The 14,556-nt window shown below is 42.2% G+C and overlaps 1 protein-coding gene across 2 annotated transcripts in view; it reads left to right on the top strand.

Moving 5' to 3' along the window:
- Positions 1-14,556, top strand: part of ATP10B (ATPase phospholipid transporting 10B (putative)) — a 295,336-nt gene that overhangs the window by 262,355 nt on the left and 18,425 nt on the right. For both annotated transcript variants that reach the window (XM_064376502.1, XM_064376503.1), the window contains 5 exons: positions 39-115; positions 1,449-1,574; positions 5,143-5,343; positions 6,846-6,926; positions 8,281-8,385. In XM_064376502.1, the coding sequence (XP_064232572.1) occupies positions 39-115; positions 1,449-1,574; positions 5,143-5,343; positions 6,846-6,926; positions 8,281-8,385 (590 nt within the window). The remainder of the gene's footprint in view (positions 1-38; positions 116-1,448; positions 1,575-5,142; positions 5,344-6,845; positions 6,927-8,280; positions 8,386-14,556) is intronic.

Genomic DNA, 14,556 nt, shown 5'->3' with positions numbered 1-14,556 from the left:
CCAGAAATAAAGATGCCTCATGACCTCTCTTCTTTCAGGTGATGGAGCAAATGATGTAAGCATGATTCAAGCTGCTGATATTGGAATTGGAATATCTGGACAGGAAGGCATGCAGGTATTGTTCTCTGTATTGTTCTTGTTTCTTCCTTCCTTTCTTTGGTCCTTAGTTGAGATATAAGGAATTCTCCAGAATGTTGGAGAAACTTCTCCCTGAGAACTTCTCCCCACATCCATGCAATGCCCTCCCTAAGCAATGACAGACAGAAGGACATTTGAAATCATTTTGTAAATGACATTTTTGTCCTGACAGCCAGTTTGACCCGCAAATTGCTTGGTATACTTTCATAGTGTCAAAATTTAGTCAAAATTCAGCTTGGAAGAAGCATACTAACTTGACTACTAAATTTTCCCATTAAAACAGAGAACATTTTGTGGGTTTTCAGCCATTAACAATTGTATTTCCACCACCAGTGCAGACATTCAGCACTGCCTAAATTTTCTGATGAGGATAGAGAGCATTGACTCTATCATAAGCCACAGAATAGTTCTGAAATGTTACCCCTTGCGTATCTCCTATATGCCAGCAATCTATTAGACCAGATCTATCCAATCTTTTGGCTTCCCTGAGCCACATTGGAAGAAGAATCGTATTGGGCTACACATAAAACACACTAATACTAACTATAGCTGATGAGCTTTTAAAAAATTGCAGAAAGTCTCAATTTGGGGCCTCATTCAAAGCCATCTGGGCCACATGTGGCCTGCAGGTTGGACAAGTTTGTGTTAGACACTTCACATGTGGTATCTTATTGAATTTTAATCATCATCACACCCTGTATGTTAGGGATTGCTATTCCATTTTTAGATGGGGAAACTGAGGCCTGGGGAATTAGCCAAACCAAAATTTATACCAGGATTTATAAATAGGCATGTTCAGTGTTCACATTTTTAAAAGAGTACTATAAACTGTGTCTTGTTCTGAGTAATCCCAGGGGCAGAAGACATATTTCAGCTCCATGTGAAGGAAGAGCTGTCACCTATCAGCTCCATCTGTGAATGGAGCCAATGGCCTGCCTCAAGTGGGGGTGAAGGGTGTTCAGAGGATTGAAAATTGCTTGAATGGAAGCCCCTACTCTCTGGCTAACCATCACATGCCTAGCATGGTGCCTGACACATACTGGGCCACAGTAAATGCTTATTGGAAAAATGGATGAAGAGCCTGCCTAGACCCTTCTGATCTACCGTCCTTGAATTCTAGTGAGATTTGGATTTCCCAGAAGGGAGGGTGGGGTGTCAGACTCTAAAAAGCTACCCAAGAGTGACCACAACAAGGGGTCTTTAGGACTCTGTTGGCCCCAGGCCTAGACCAAAGCAGCGCCCTTGAGGGAGTCCCCCTGGGGCAACGGCAGCCATGGACGGAAGCTGACGTGTCTGCTCTCCCCTCTCAGGCCGTCATGTCCAGCGACTTTGCCATAGCCCGCTTTAAGCACCTCAAGAAGCTGCTGCTCGTGCACGGCCACTGGTGTTACTCGCGCCTGGCCAGGATGGTGGTGTACTACCTCTACAAGAACGTGGTGAGTAGCCTATGGCATCCTCCCACCCAGGCCTTGGCAGTCCTTGCCATGGGGCCAGATCTCCCCCTAGTAGTGGGCAAAGCACCTCAGCATCATAAGGGAATGAGTCAGGCTGGCATGGTGTTGGATCTTGAAACTGTTCCTTAATAGCTCTGTGACCTTGAGCTAGACTCTTCACTTTCTATTTTTGTGAAGTTATTGTGAGAATTGGCAATGCTATATGAAAAGCACCTGGCACAGAGAGGGCACAAATGGCTACAAATGTGGACTCTGGAGTCAGACACGTTGGGTTCAAATCCAGACTCCCATATATGGTAATGTCGCTAAATTTCAGTTTCACAATCTGTAAAATGGGGGTGGTGATAGCACCTTTCTCATATTTGCTATGAGGATTAAATGAGAGCTTGTATATAAAGTGATCAGAATATCATAATCTATAAAATTAGCCATTTTTGGTTATTGTTGTTGCTGTCATTACTCTTGGAGTTAAATCTCATAAAGGAGAGTATCTTATTGTAACAAAGAAGGATTTGAAGAGCTAGTCTGACCTGTGTCTTAGATTTCCTCTCCATATAGAGCCAGCTCAATGCAAGAGCTATACCCCATGCCTTGGGAGAGTGAAGGTGAAAAGCACCTCACAGAATGTAAGGCTGGAGCCTGTGGCTCTAACTGGAGACCTGCACATCACTTCAGTGCCCCTGAGCTTTCTTTCAGGGAGTTCCTGGAGGGCAGGATACTAGATAAAATATCTACTTGGCAAAGATGTTTGAGGTGCAGATATTGTCTAGGCAATCTTACTTGACTCCAGCATGCTGTATGACCTTGAAGAAACTGAGGCATACAGAGATTAATTGATCTTTTCATCAATAATGTGGGGAGACTGACTCTGTGTCAAGAGGCCTTAGTGTCAGAGCTCTGAAAAGCATATAGCCCTATACAAATACAAACAATAAGTCGTGTCTCCTGACAAGTATGTTGGTTTCTGTCTTGTTGATGAGGGCCCAAAGCAAACACATACCAACTAAAGAATTAAAACTGTCAGAGGGTTCTTGTTTGAAAGTCCTTTATTAACAGTGGGTATAGGAAGAAGTCAGAACATTGCTATACTAAGGGAGGGAACAAAAGACTGAGTTTTTCATTATCTAGTTCAAAGGCTTCAAATAAACCCCAAGATCCTTCAAACAAACAGAATTTGACTCCCACTTGAATAAGTAAAAGGAGAGTATTAAGACCCGGGTGATGGAAGAGAAACATTAGCCAGGTAGCAGCTACAAAATTGCATTTTTCTCTTGCTCCAGTCTTTCTTTCAGACTCTGACACAGTCACCCTTGCTCAGAAGTGACTTTCTGTGCAAAGTTCAATGTATATGTAAATAAACAGCATGACAAAAGTAATGTAAATTCAATCAACTCGATGGCAATATTATCTCAGCAAGTCTACGCAAACAAGTCACTCCATCTGACTTGAAACTCACTTTGAGAGTGAAAGACTGTTTACTTAGAATTCAAAATGCCCCCATTTAATTTTTTTGGCAGCTCAAGGAATAATAAGCACAGCCTCTTCTCTGCATTAAATTTGTGAAATAGAAAAGAAAATGTTTCCAACCAGCCACGCTTTCAAAGCTTAAATGATATTTATTTCCAGCCCAATGCCATGCTCAAAATTGCGATACTGATGCCACATTATCTCCCTGTTGTAATTAGAAGGTGGAGAACTATGACTTCCACATCCGAAACCAATTTCAGAGGGGATTAAAACCTGGCCTGCTCTGAAATTTGAACAATGAATTAATTACTGCACTGTAGCTTCTTGATAGAGCAGGCGTCCAATCTCAGTGATGCTGCCACAGGGTTCGATGCACTCCCTGCAAGGTACAAAGATTCCAGTTAAGCAGAAGTGAAAAACAAGCAAGATCTTACCAGGGCCTCAGGAGGAAAGAAGCACTCTGTAATGTTAAAACTCCAGGATGAGTGTTAGAATAGAGCTAAGATTAACTACATCAATTGAAACAATTTAATGTCTGCTGTGTGTCAGGAACAGGGCTGAGCCATGGACATAGAGCAGGAATCAAGCCAATCATGGCCCGCGTGAGGCTTCCTGTCTACATCTGGGCTCAGGAAGCTTTTTCTTCGAAGAGATAGACAATAAATACTTTCAGCTTTGCAGGCTGTACATGTCTAGAAGAGTCTAATTGTGTAAGTCAAAGACAGGACTGAGAAAGTTTAGAGGTGGTTAAAGAACTTTGAAATTTCAGATGCTGATTGTACCACTCTCTAGCTCTGAATTTGGGCAAGGGACAACGGTATCTCAGAGTCTTGGATTATTCATCTGTAAAATGGGCCTAATAACGTTAATATTATTGTTAATATCAATATGTGATATATTAGTACAATATATAATACTATTACTATCAGTTCAGCAATATTAATCTTGCAAGGTTGTTAGAACAAACTTTCATGTGTATTGCACAAACAATGATATACTAGATGCTAATATACTGATGTTTATCTCACTCCTGGCACATATAGAAGGTCAAATTTTTATAACCGATGTTACTACTACTACTCGCCCCTCCAAAATAACATTGGCCCAGCAGTTTAGAAATAGGAGTTCCAGCTTGAACACAAAACTGCTGGTGATTCCTTGCAAGACCCTTCACATCTCTGTGCCTCTGCCCCACCTAATTGAGAAGTCCTAGTCCTAACTGCTGGATCAGCTGCTTATCTGTACGACCTTGGTCAAATCACCAAACCATATCTCAAAATGGTAGACAATAACAGTGACCCAGCCCATCCACAAGAGAGGAGATCTTGAGTGGGAAAAAGCTTTAGAAAAAAATGAACAAGGTTTTGGCAGATTTTCTCATTCACCCTTCTGAGCTGCATGACCATTAGGAAAGTATAGCAAAGTCAACCTTCTCACGAGGTCATCCTCCTACCAGGTGTCCTGCTCATGGTTTAATCTTTCTATTACCCCTTCGTCAGTGGCATCCCTTTCTGTTACCACTCTACCACCATTCATATTCCACATGCCATGGTCTAAGTACTACTATTCCCAGCTGACAGATGATAAAATGTTTAGAAAGGTTAAGCAGTTTGTCTAAGGTCACACAGCTAGTAAGTGACAGACTGGGGATTCAAAACGAGGCCTCTCTGCCTCCAAAATCTGTGCTTTTAACCACCATAGTACAGTAAGTCCTCACTTAGTGTCATCAGTAGGTTCTTAGAAACTGTGATGTTGAATGAAACAATGTTATTCCAGAACTTTCCCTACATTATTTTGCTTGAAGTTGTAGTTTCTAAGAACTTATTGGCAATGTTAAGTGAAGACTTACTGTTCACTCACCTTAAGTTGGTGGAGTTTCCTTCAGGTCCTGAAGAATGTTAGCAGTGATAGTAGTAACAGCAGCAGCTTCCGCTCTAAGGATTAGAATTATCTCTAATCCTTACACAACCTGTGTGAGGAATGAGGAAACTGCCACTCCAGTAGCTCCCAGAGCTCCCAGGCAGCAGCTGGTGACCGGCTGCACACGGGGTCTGACTCGTAAGGCCATGCTCTTTGCCTGCAGTGCTATGTCAACCTGCTCTTCTGGTATCAGTTCTTCTGTGGTTTCTCCGGCTCCACCATGATCGATTACTGGCAGATGATATTCTTCAATCTCTTCTTTACCTCCTTGCCTCCTCTCGTCTTTGGAGTCCTGGACAAAGACATCTCCGCAGAAACACTCCTGGCATTACCTGAGCTATACAAGAGTGGCCAGAACTCTGAGGTAAGGGGACCCCTCCACCAAGGGTGGTGACTTCAGGTTCTTACCGACTTCTTCCTCCCCCATGGAGGCATCAGAGAAAGAGCTGTATGGTAGGGTCAGAAACCTGCATTCTGACCACTGTTCCGTCACTTTGAGTAACTCCTCTCTCCGTTTCTGACCTATTTCCCATTTGCTATTGAAGGTGTTGGACCAGACTAGCGGGTATTTTTAATTAATTATTTCTTAATTAAATCACACATTAATATGGGACTGCCCTAGTGGAAGGGGAAGAGGCATGCAGAAAGATCTATCCCTTTCAGCAGACCCCTCCAGGATCTGAGATACAGCGAGAGAACCCCCAAAGCCCAGTTTGGGAATCCTTGGGATTTACAGCTACTTTGCTTTTCACTGGGTAAGGTACACAAATGCTTCTGTTTCCTATTAGGGAAGGCAAAACTTAGAACCCAAAATCACATGTGTTTTAGGACTTGCTGGTATGAAATAGACTAAGGCAGGCCTGAGAAGCCATCTGGTGGCTTTCTAGAAGGCCGAGAGAGGCCACACTGCAGCACTGAATGATTTGGGAAAGTCAGACAGCAGGCACTCCCAGCACCAGCAAGAAGCTGGATAAAGGGATCCTGAATGCCTTGAAAAGGGAGCTCTGGTGAGAGGGACTTTGCAATGCCAGACAGTATCTTTGCACCTGGAGGAAAGGAGGGCAAAGCCAAATGTGGTGTTTCAAAGCTGGCAATTATTTATAGACAAGCAGCAAGGCCAGTTGTAACCCAAAGACAAGAGGAGAAAGCAACATAACAGCCCAAGCCGTCCAGACAAAGGGGGCATGGTAGGAGTGCGTGTTCATCTTGGTCTCTTCTAAGTTTACCTTTCCCATCAATGTGCTGGCTGCATAACAAATTCCTTGAGTGTCTAAAAGAAGTTGTTAATGAAACAAAACCCAAAAATGGTAAAGGTTTCACTTTTCCCAGGGAAGGCACAAAGATTGATGCCTGAGAAGGCTTGTTTCTGAAGTTGAGCTTGAGAAAGTCTTGGGAATCCATGATTCAGGGCTATGATTGGGATCTCTCTTTCAGATGCCACTTAGAAATTTAGAATCTCTACATTTACCAAGTTTGTAGTAGCACTAGAAATACAGCAAAGAGTGATAATAACAAATAACCGAGTACTTGCTAGGCACTAAGACCTGAGTACTTACTAGGTACTAAGTCACAATTGCATTTAGTCCTCTTTAACTCCAAGGAAATAGGCTGTATTATTTTTGCCCACATTTCATGGAAGAAAAAACTAGTTCTCTGAGCAGCTTAGTAATTTTCACAAGGTTACACAGTTGAACTGAAGTCTGTCACCCCCAAGTCTGTGCTCCTAATTACTCCATTCTATTGCCACAAATACAAGAGGCATCGTAAGTGTATGGTTGCCTGTCCCAGCCACTGCAAGAAAGTTGCTTGCAAAGAATAGAGGCTTCCTATAAGAGTGGTAATTATTGGTGTGTTCTCTCCTGGCAGTGCTATAACCTGTCAACTTTCTGGATTTCTATGGTGGATGCATTCTACCAGAGCCTCATCTGTTTCTTTGTCCCTTACCTGGTAAGTCATATAGTCCCATTCTAACCACATACATTGCAGAGAGGAACTGGTCCTTTTTATATAAAGTTCCAGACTAGTAGTGTCTTTCGGGACACTTTAGAGCAGAGGCTCACACAGGTGACCTGCAAGCTACATCCAACCCAAGGTGTGTGAAAAGTCAAAACACTACCTAAAGATTTCGGTTTCTGCTGGCACTTGAAAAACTGAAAGCTATATTTATACTGGATCTTTCTTTTTCCTCATAGCAAAAATCTAGACTTGACTTTGCAGCTGGACTCACCACTTAAGCATATTCTTTAGTCTCTGCCACTCCCCTTTGTCTTATACCTGGCCATCTTTTCTCATTAACTGTTTCCTACTTCAGCACTGAAGGTATTTGAATTTACTACCCTTGATTTTTATATAGACTTGTGCTTCAAAGATTAAGGAAGCTAGTGTTCAGGCAGCAAGTTCTGATAATGAGGTACTACATTATCTGAAAAAAAAATAGCAAGAATGCAGATAGCAAGGGATACCAGCCCAATCTCAATTTGATTCCTCTGTTTAAATAGTGCAAATTTAGGTAGCAAACAATATTCTTTCTAGACGTAGAGAACAAGATCGGAAACAGTTACCACCAGGTAAACACTGTTGCTTATCCAGCCTCTGGGTTCATATTCTTTCATAATTAGCAAGATTACGGGGTTAGAGGAGGCAGGGATCTTGTGCTTTGCTTGAATTTCCTGTCTTAAAATACCCTCCCTGGCCAGGTCTCTGCTTGTCTTTCCTGCTTTATCTTTTGCCCTTGAATATGTGCTACAGACCTACAAGGTAGGACTCTTCGGAGTTCTACAAACCCTCTGTGTTCACCCTTAGTTCTGACCTTTGCTGAAACTGCATTTACCCTCTCTTTCCTAGTGATTAACTCCTCTTATTCTGATCTCAGCTAATCTGTCCTCTCTTCTGTGTTTCCAGGGTACCTTGTACTTGCCTCTATTACAGCACTTACTTCCTTAAATTGTCCCACATCTGCCCTGCTAATAGACAAAACTCATTTTGTAGGCAAACACAGACGTGTCCTCAGCTGTTAGCATAGTGTTTGATGGGCTTTCAGTGAATTCTTCCTTCATTCATTCCACAATGGTTTTACAATCCCCATCTTGGCTTACTCTTGCAAAAACCATTTCTAAATTAGTCCTATCAGTTCCTTTCTCATCTTGATCTGTTCCACGGATCAGTACCACGTGGATAGCAGCTAGGTACCTCCTTCTCCACTGACAACTGCCTTCATTGATGCTTTATAACCATGGTGTCAAAGTCAAAGTTTTAAGTCCACAGACATATCTGATAATGACTGTCTGTTCCTCTTCTGCAGACCTATAAGGGCTCTGATATAGATGTCTTTACTTTTGGGACACCAATCAACACCATCTCCCTCACCACAATCCTCTTGCACCAGGCAATGGAAATGAAGACATGGGTAAGTGTCACTGAGCCCCTTTGGCTTAAAAATTGTGCTCCTGTCCATTGACTATACTCAAATTTCTGAATTGTTTCACCCTGTGTTATTGACCCACTCAATAAATACACACTAAGCTCCTACCTACGTCCCACCTGTACAGAGAAGAAAGAGATGAAAAAGATAAAATTCTGGCCTCAATTTGCTTTTCATCTAGCCAGGATGTTAAAACACATGTAAAATAAGGAGACAATTAGTTGCAATAATAGGTAATACCAATTGATAAAAGGTTCAGGGGTATGGCCGGACACGGTGACTCATGCCTGTAATCCCAGCACTTTGGGAGACTGAGGTAGGTGGATCACCTGAGATCAGGAGGTTGAGACCAGCCTGGCCAGCATGGTGAAACCTTGTCTCTACTAAAAATAAAAAATTAGCTGGGTGTGGTAGCAGGCACTGGTGATTCTAGCTACTCAGGAGGCTGAGGTAGAAGAATTGCTTGAACTTGGGAGGCGGAGGTTGCAGTAAGCCAAGATCATGCCACCACATTCCAGTCTGGGTGACAGACCAAGACTCCATCTCAAAAAAAAGTTCAGAGGTGTTTCAGAGACAAGGAAAACACTGACCGTATATACCTGAGGCTGTGTTAGGAGAGAATTCTACCTATTTAATTTTAATTTTAGGGTGAATAATTAGAAACCTACCTCCAGGTAACCATATCTCAAGCATATTCAAATATCATATTTTGATATCTAAGAAGGCACTATCACCTTTTTGACTGTATTCTTCTAGTCAGTGATAAAACAACTATAAAAACAAATAGCAAAAAATTTAGCTGGGCACGGTGGCGCGTGCCTGTAATCCCAGCTACTCAGGAGGCTGAGGCAGGAGAATTGCCTGAACCCAGGAGGCGGAGATTGCGGTGAGCCGAGATCGCGCCATTGCGCTCCAGCCTGGGTATCAAGAGCGAAACTCCGTCTCAAAAAAAAAAAAAAAAAAAAAAAAAAAAAAAAAAAAAAACAAATAGCAAAAAATCTATGCCTGGTATCTCTACATGATTAGCATGTATTATTTAACCTCCCGGAGCCCTGTGTGTTAGGTGTTTTTTTACTCCCATTTTACAGATTTAGAAATGCAGTAGATGCAATAAGGTTAAATTTGCCCAAGCAGTGCAAAATAGAAGCAAGTTTTGAACCCTGGCAGTTTAATGTGAGCCGTTAACATCCATACTAACAGCGTAAGTAGATAAGATTGAATGGTACACGGGGACCACTTTACAGAAAGATTTGTCCTTAGCCATGCTGAAATGTCTTTCTGGACACACAAGTAGTAAAAATTTGGAAAATGGCCTCAAGTAGGCTCAATGTCTTCCTCCATTCTGCAGTGCAACTCCCTACTCCAACCTCCTACCACCACTATCACAAGCTGAAAGTGGGCCATAACCAGCTGGACAGTGGCCGATAAGAGCCACTCAGGGGTAGTTTTGGATCATGGAGTTCTCATTTTGAAAACCCCCTTTCCTATTCAGCGTAGTATTGGAAGCTCTGGCCAGGGCAATCAGGCACGAGAAATAAAGCATATTCAAATAGGAAGAGACAAAGTAAAATTGTCTGTTTACAGATGACATGATTGTATATTTAAAAAAAAAAATTTTCTCAGTCCAAAAACTCCTTAAGCTGATAAGCAACTTTAGCAAAATCTCAGGATACAGTCAATGTGCAAAAATCACAAGCATTCATATACACCAACAATAGACAAGCAGAGAACCGAATTATGAATGAACTTTCATTCACAGTTGCTACAAAGAAAATAAAATACCTAGGAACGCAGCTAACTAGGGAAGTGAAAGATGTCTTCAAGATGAACTACATACCACTGCTCCAGGAAATAAGAGAGGACACAAATGGAAAAACATTCCATCCTTATGGATAGGAAGAATCAATATGGTGACAATGGCCATACTGCCCAAAGTAGTAGTATAGATTCAATGCTATTCCCATCAAACTACTATCAACATTCTTCACAGAATTAGAAAAAGCTACTTTAAATTTTATATGGAACCAAAAAAGAGCCCATATAGCCAAAACAATCCTAACCAAAAAGAATAAAGCTGGCGGCATCACGCTACCTGACTTCAAACTATATGAAAAGGCTACAGTAACCAAAATGGACAAATAAACCAATGGAACAGAACAGAGACCTCAAATAACACCACATATGTACAACCATCTAATCTTCAACAAGCCAGATAAAAACAAGCAATGGGGAAAATATTTCCTATTTACTAATTGGTGCTAAGAAAACTGGCTAGCCATATACAGAAAACAAACTGGACACCTTCCTTATATCTTATACAAAAATTAACTCAACTCAAGATGGATTAAAGACTTAAATGTAAAACCCAAAACCGTAAAACCCAATACCATAAAAGCCCTAGAAGAAAATCTAGGCAATGCCATTCAGGACATAGGCATGGGCAAAGATTTCATGATGAAAACACCAAAAGCAATTGAAACAAAAATGAAAATTGACCAATGGGATCTAATGAAAGAGCTCTGCACAGCAAAAGAAACTACCATTAGGGTGAATAGGCAATCTACAGAATGGGAGAAAATTTTTGCAATCTACCCATCTGACAAATTTCTAATATCCAGAATCTACAAGGAACTTACACAAATTTACAAGGAAAAACAACCCCATCAAAAAGTGGGCAAAAGATATGAACACACACCTCTCAAAAGATGACACTTAACGTGGCTGACAAACATGAAAAAAAACTCAACATCACTGATCATTAGAGAAATGCAAATCAAAACCATAATTAGATACCATTTCATGCCAGTCAGAATGGCAAGTATTAAAAAGTCAAGAAACAGTAGATGCTGGCGAGGCTGTGGAGAAATAGGAATGCTTTTACAATTGAGTGGATTGACAGGAGTGTAAATTAGTTCAGCCATTGTGGAAGACAGTCTGGCAATTCCTCAAGGATCTAGAACCAGAAATACAATTTGACCCAGCAATCCCATTACTGGGGATATACCTGAAGGAATATAAATCATTCTACTATAAAGACACATACACATGTATGTTTATTGCAGCACTATTTACAATAGCAAACATATGGAACCAACCCAAATGCCCAACAATAATAGATTGGATAAAGAAAATGTGGTACACATACACCATAGAATACTATGCAGTCATAAAAAAGAATGAGATCATGTCCTTTGCAGGGATATGGATAAAGCTGGAAGACATCATCCTCAGCAAACTAACAAGAACAGAAAATCAAACACCACATGTTCTCACTTTTAAGTGGGAGATGAACAATGAGAACACATGGACACAGAGGGGAACATCACACACTGGGGACTGTCAGGAGGTGGTGAACAAGAGGAGGGAGAGCATGCAGGGCTTAAAACCTAGATGACAGGTTGATAGATGCAGCAAACCACCATGGCACATGTATAACTAGGTAACAAACCTGCACGTTCTGCATATGTATCTTGGAACTTAAAAAAAAATTTTAAAGCCCTCTGCCCCAATTTGTGCCAATGACAGACTGAATGAAGTCATAAGACAAAAGAAAGGCATAACCAGGCTTAAGTACAGGACAGTTTTCTTCATGGGCCAGAAACACCAGAAGGGGCTTCAGTACAGTGAGAAAGAGAAGGGGAAGAGATGGCACTGGGAAGGTTCAAACTGCAGACTTTCTGGAAACCAGGACAGGACACAGATCTTGACAATGGGGACTCTGGCTCCTATGGGGTAGGCAGTCTGGAACCACATCTACTATGAGGTCTAAAGTTCTCCTGCTCAAGAAAGAAATCTAAGGGAGAGATAACAATGGCAAGCTGCTTGGAGGTATAGTTTTACCAGAAGCTGTTTGATACTAGAGACCACCAAGCTAAGGAAACATTTAGAATTCTTGAAAATAAAATATAGTCATTGAAATTAAAACTACAATTTGTAGGATCCACTCTAGATCAGACACTAGCAAAAAAAGAAACTGCCAAATTGAAATGTAGTTTTAGGAGCTTATCCAGAATGATACATAAATATGAAAAATAATTAAGAGGAAATGGTGGCTGGAACAAATGGGCAGACTCTTTAAAAAGGAATCTCAGGAGGAAAAAAGAATGATGGAAAAGCAGTGTTTGAAGAAATTGTCATTGAGAATGAAAATATCAAAAATCTGGATGTATTACCTAGATATTTCATAATTAAAACTGTACAATGTAAAAGATACAGAGACAACCCTTAAGTCTGCCAGAGACTATAGACAAATTACCTGAAAAGGAACAGCTAGGCTGATGACCAAACAATAAAAGCCACAAAGACAATGGAGTAACTATCTTCAAACACCTGAAGAAAACCAACTAGAAAAGCTACACTATTGGGGGAGGGATCCAAGATGGCCGATTAGGAGCAGCTCAGGATTGCAGCTCCCAGTGAAAGCATGGAGGGTGAGTGGACGCCGCATTTCCAGATGGATTTTTAATGCTCACAGGCCAGGAGATTTCCAGGTGGAGGAGCCGCACGGGTTGCCAGCGTGGCAGTTTGGCTGGCGCAGCTGTTTTGCCAGCCCCCACACAGAGGTTCTCCATACAAAATACATGGGTCTAGGCACCATTTTAGCTGGCAATTGGAGCTCCTGGGAGACAGAGTCACCCATTCATCTGATTAAAAAGGGAACTGAAACAGGAAGCCAGGCCAGGAGATTCCCGGGCAAAAAAGCGCCACAAATCTCAGCGCGGCTGTTTCAGCCAGCACAGGGGATCACTGCACAGGAAATTACACAGATCCCAGTGGCTTTTCAACAGGCAACTGGAACACCTTGGAGAGAGTTGACTGTTCAACTGAAAAAAAAAAAAATAAAAGGCTCTGAGGCAGGAAGCCAGGTGATCAGGCTTGGCTGGTCCCACACCCACAAAAAACAGCAATCGGAAATGCTCTGGATTGAGAGTTTCACAGCAAACACAGCTTAACCCGGGACAGTCCAGCTCTGTAGGGGAGGGGCATCCACCATTACTGAGGCAGCCCACCACCACAGAGGTAGTTTGCCATTGCTGAGGCAGTCTGCCATTGCCAAGGCAGCCCCCGCATTACAGAGACAGTCCGCCATTATAGAGGTGGGCCACCATTGCCAAGTCAGTTCAAACTACACTCGTATAAACAGGACTGCAGGGAAGTTCACATGGCAGCTGGGCAGAGCCCACAGCCGCTCAGCAAAGCCTCTGCAGGAAGACAGTGACTAGGCTGCCTCCTTGCTGGGCAGGGCAGCCCTGAAAAAAGGCATCAGCACAACAGAAACTCATAAATAAAGCCATAACTCCCTGGGACAGGGCACCTGGGAAAAAAAAAAGGGGGGGTTATGAGTTCTGCTGCAGCAGACTTAAACGTACCTGCCCAGCAGCTCCAAATGAAAAATGGAGCTCACAGCTCAGCAAGGACAGACTGTCTCCTCAAGCAGCTCCCTGACCCCCATATACCCAAAGAGTCACCTCATAAAGGAGAGCTCAGACTGACATCTGGCAGGTATCCTTCTGGGACAAAGGTAGCAGAAGAAGAAACTGGCATCAACCCTTACTGTTCTTCAGCTGCTGCAGGTGATCCCCAGGCAAGCAGGGCCTGGAGTGACCTTAGCAGTCCTACAGCAGAGGGGCCAGACTGTTAGAAGGAAAACAAACAGAAAGAAATAACTTCATCATCAACAAACTGGACGTCCAATCAGAGACCCAATCTGAAAGTCAATAACTACAAAGATGACAGGTGGATAAATCCACAAAGATGGGAAGAGACCAGTGCAAAAAGGATGAAAACAACTGAAACCAGAATGCCTCTCCTCCTACAAGAGATCACAATTCCTCACCAGCAAGGGAACAAGGCTGGGGGTGGAGAATGAGTGTGATGAATTGACAGAATCAGGCTTCAGAGGTGGGTAATAAGAAACTTCTGTGAGCTAAAAGAACATGTTCTAACCCAATGCAAAGAAACTAAGAACCTTGAAAAAAAGATTTGACGAAATGCTACCAAGAATAAACAACTTAGAGAGGAATGTAACTGAATTGATGGAGCTGAAAAACACAACACGAGAACTTTGCGAAGCATACACAAGTATCAACAGCTGAACTGACCAAGCAGAAGAAAGGATATCAGAGGTCAAAGATCAACTCAATGAAATAAAACGAG

This window comes from Aotus nancymaae, unplaced genomic scaffold (genome assembly GCF_030222135.1).
Source record: "Aotus nancymaae isolate 86718 unplaced genomic scaffold, 86718_ANA_hifiasm-v0.15.2.pri h1tg000015l_0, whole genome shotgun sequence".
NCBI classification, from domain to species: domain Eukaryota; kingdom Metazoa; phylum Chordata; class Mammalia; order Primates; family Aotidae; genus Aotus; species Aotus nancymaae.
Note: the sequence above shows the minus strand (reverse complement) of the source record. Positions and strands in the feature narration are given on the sequence as shown.